Consider the following 1,120-nt stretch of genomic DNA (forward strand, 5'->3'; position numbering starts at 1 on the left):
TGTGTAATTAATGAAGGTAATAACGGGGGTTGTCTCAACAAAAATTGATGCATTCAGTAAATATATATATATGAGCTGCTAACATCAAAATTTTAACATGAAGGACCAACCGTATATAGTAGGTCCCAATTGGCTACAAAAACTAATACGAAATTCCACACAATCAAGACCAAAAAAAATAAAAAAGAAGAAATTGATATCAAGACAGCCAAAACTAAAACCTAAATTAAGTAAAAGGCTTAAAGCAAAGAGAATATGATTGTTTCTTGAGTTCATCACTTGGAGTTCTCGATTCTTTCCTCATGGAAAAAATCAAGCAAAACAGTACTCTTGCATTTAGGGCATTTTGGCTCATGCACTGATAACATAACATACATTAAACACCTAGGGCATCCCACAAGCATCATTGAAGTTGTCTCTGGGCTGCTAGGGTAACCGATAAACTGATCATCTGGGCTCGGTTCTCGAGAAACACAGGAGCTGGCTGCTGGTGATGATCTCTCCGTTGAAGAAGAAGAAGAATTAGATGATGACGATCTACTTGATGAAATTGCCCTTGGTGGTGATAAGTTCAGCTTCAAGTCAGGCATTGCATGCCTCTCCTTGTTATAGTTCATTTTATTTTCTTGATACTTTATGCCACGAAATCCTATATTCATATATATAATTAAAAAAATTATAAAAAGAAATAAATAATAGCTTAAATTAAGAATAGCATGTAAGTGTAAAATATATTTATAATTCATGTTATTATGTATGCAGTTAGATTTGACTGTATAACCATGTATAAATAGTGTATATATTATGTATACCAGCTTGAAAATTATACAATGAATCTGGTCATGAGTTATTTTTGTGAAGATCCCATAATTAAAGAATTAACCTAAACAAATATGAGGAAAAAAACCAAGGTTAAGAATAAATAAATAAAAGAGGTGTGACCATGTCAAGAAGATATAGTTACCTTGATGAGAAGAGTTGATAATTTACCTAATAGTAGATCAAGATTTGTAGCCAATTTAGAGAGTGAGAATTGAGGGGAAGAAAGTATGCTTGAAGTGGGAGGAAAGAACCAAAGTTGGCCAAGATTTATATAGTAAGTTGGAAGAAAGAGAAGTTA

The 1,120-nt window shown here is 32.7% G+C and overlaps 1 protein-coding gene across 1 annotated transcript; it reads right to left on the minus strand.

Annotated features, from left to right (window-relative positions):
• Positions 1–275: 275 nt before the first annotated feature.
• LOC109217393 lies at positions 276–617 on the minus strand. The gene has a single exon (XM_019381632.1). The coding sequence runs from the start codon at positions 615–617 to the stop codon at positions 276–278; it is 342 nt and encodes a 113-aa protein (XP_019237177.1).
• Between the last annotated feature and the right edge of the window lie 503 nt (positions 618–1,120).

The sequence above is a fragment of the Nicotiana attenuata genome, unplaced genomic scaffold, assembly GCF_001879085.1.
Source record: "Nicotiana attenuata strain UT unplaced genomic scaffold, NIATTr2, whole genome shotgun sequence".
Lineage (NCBI taxonomy): Eukaryota > Viridiplantae > Streptophyta > Magnoliopsida > Solanales > Solanaceae > Nicotiana > Nicotiana attenuata.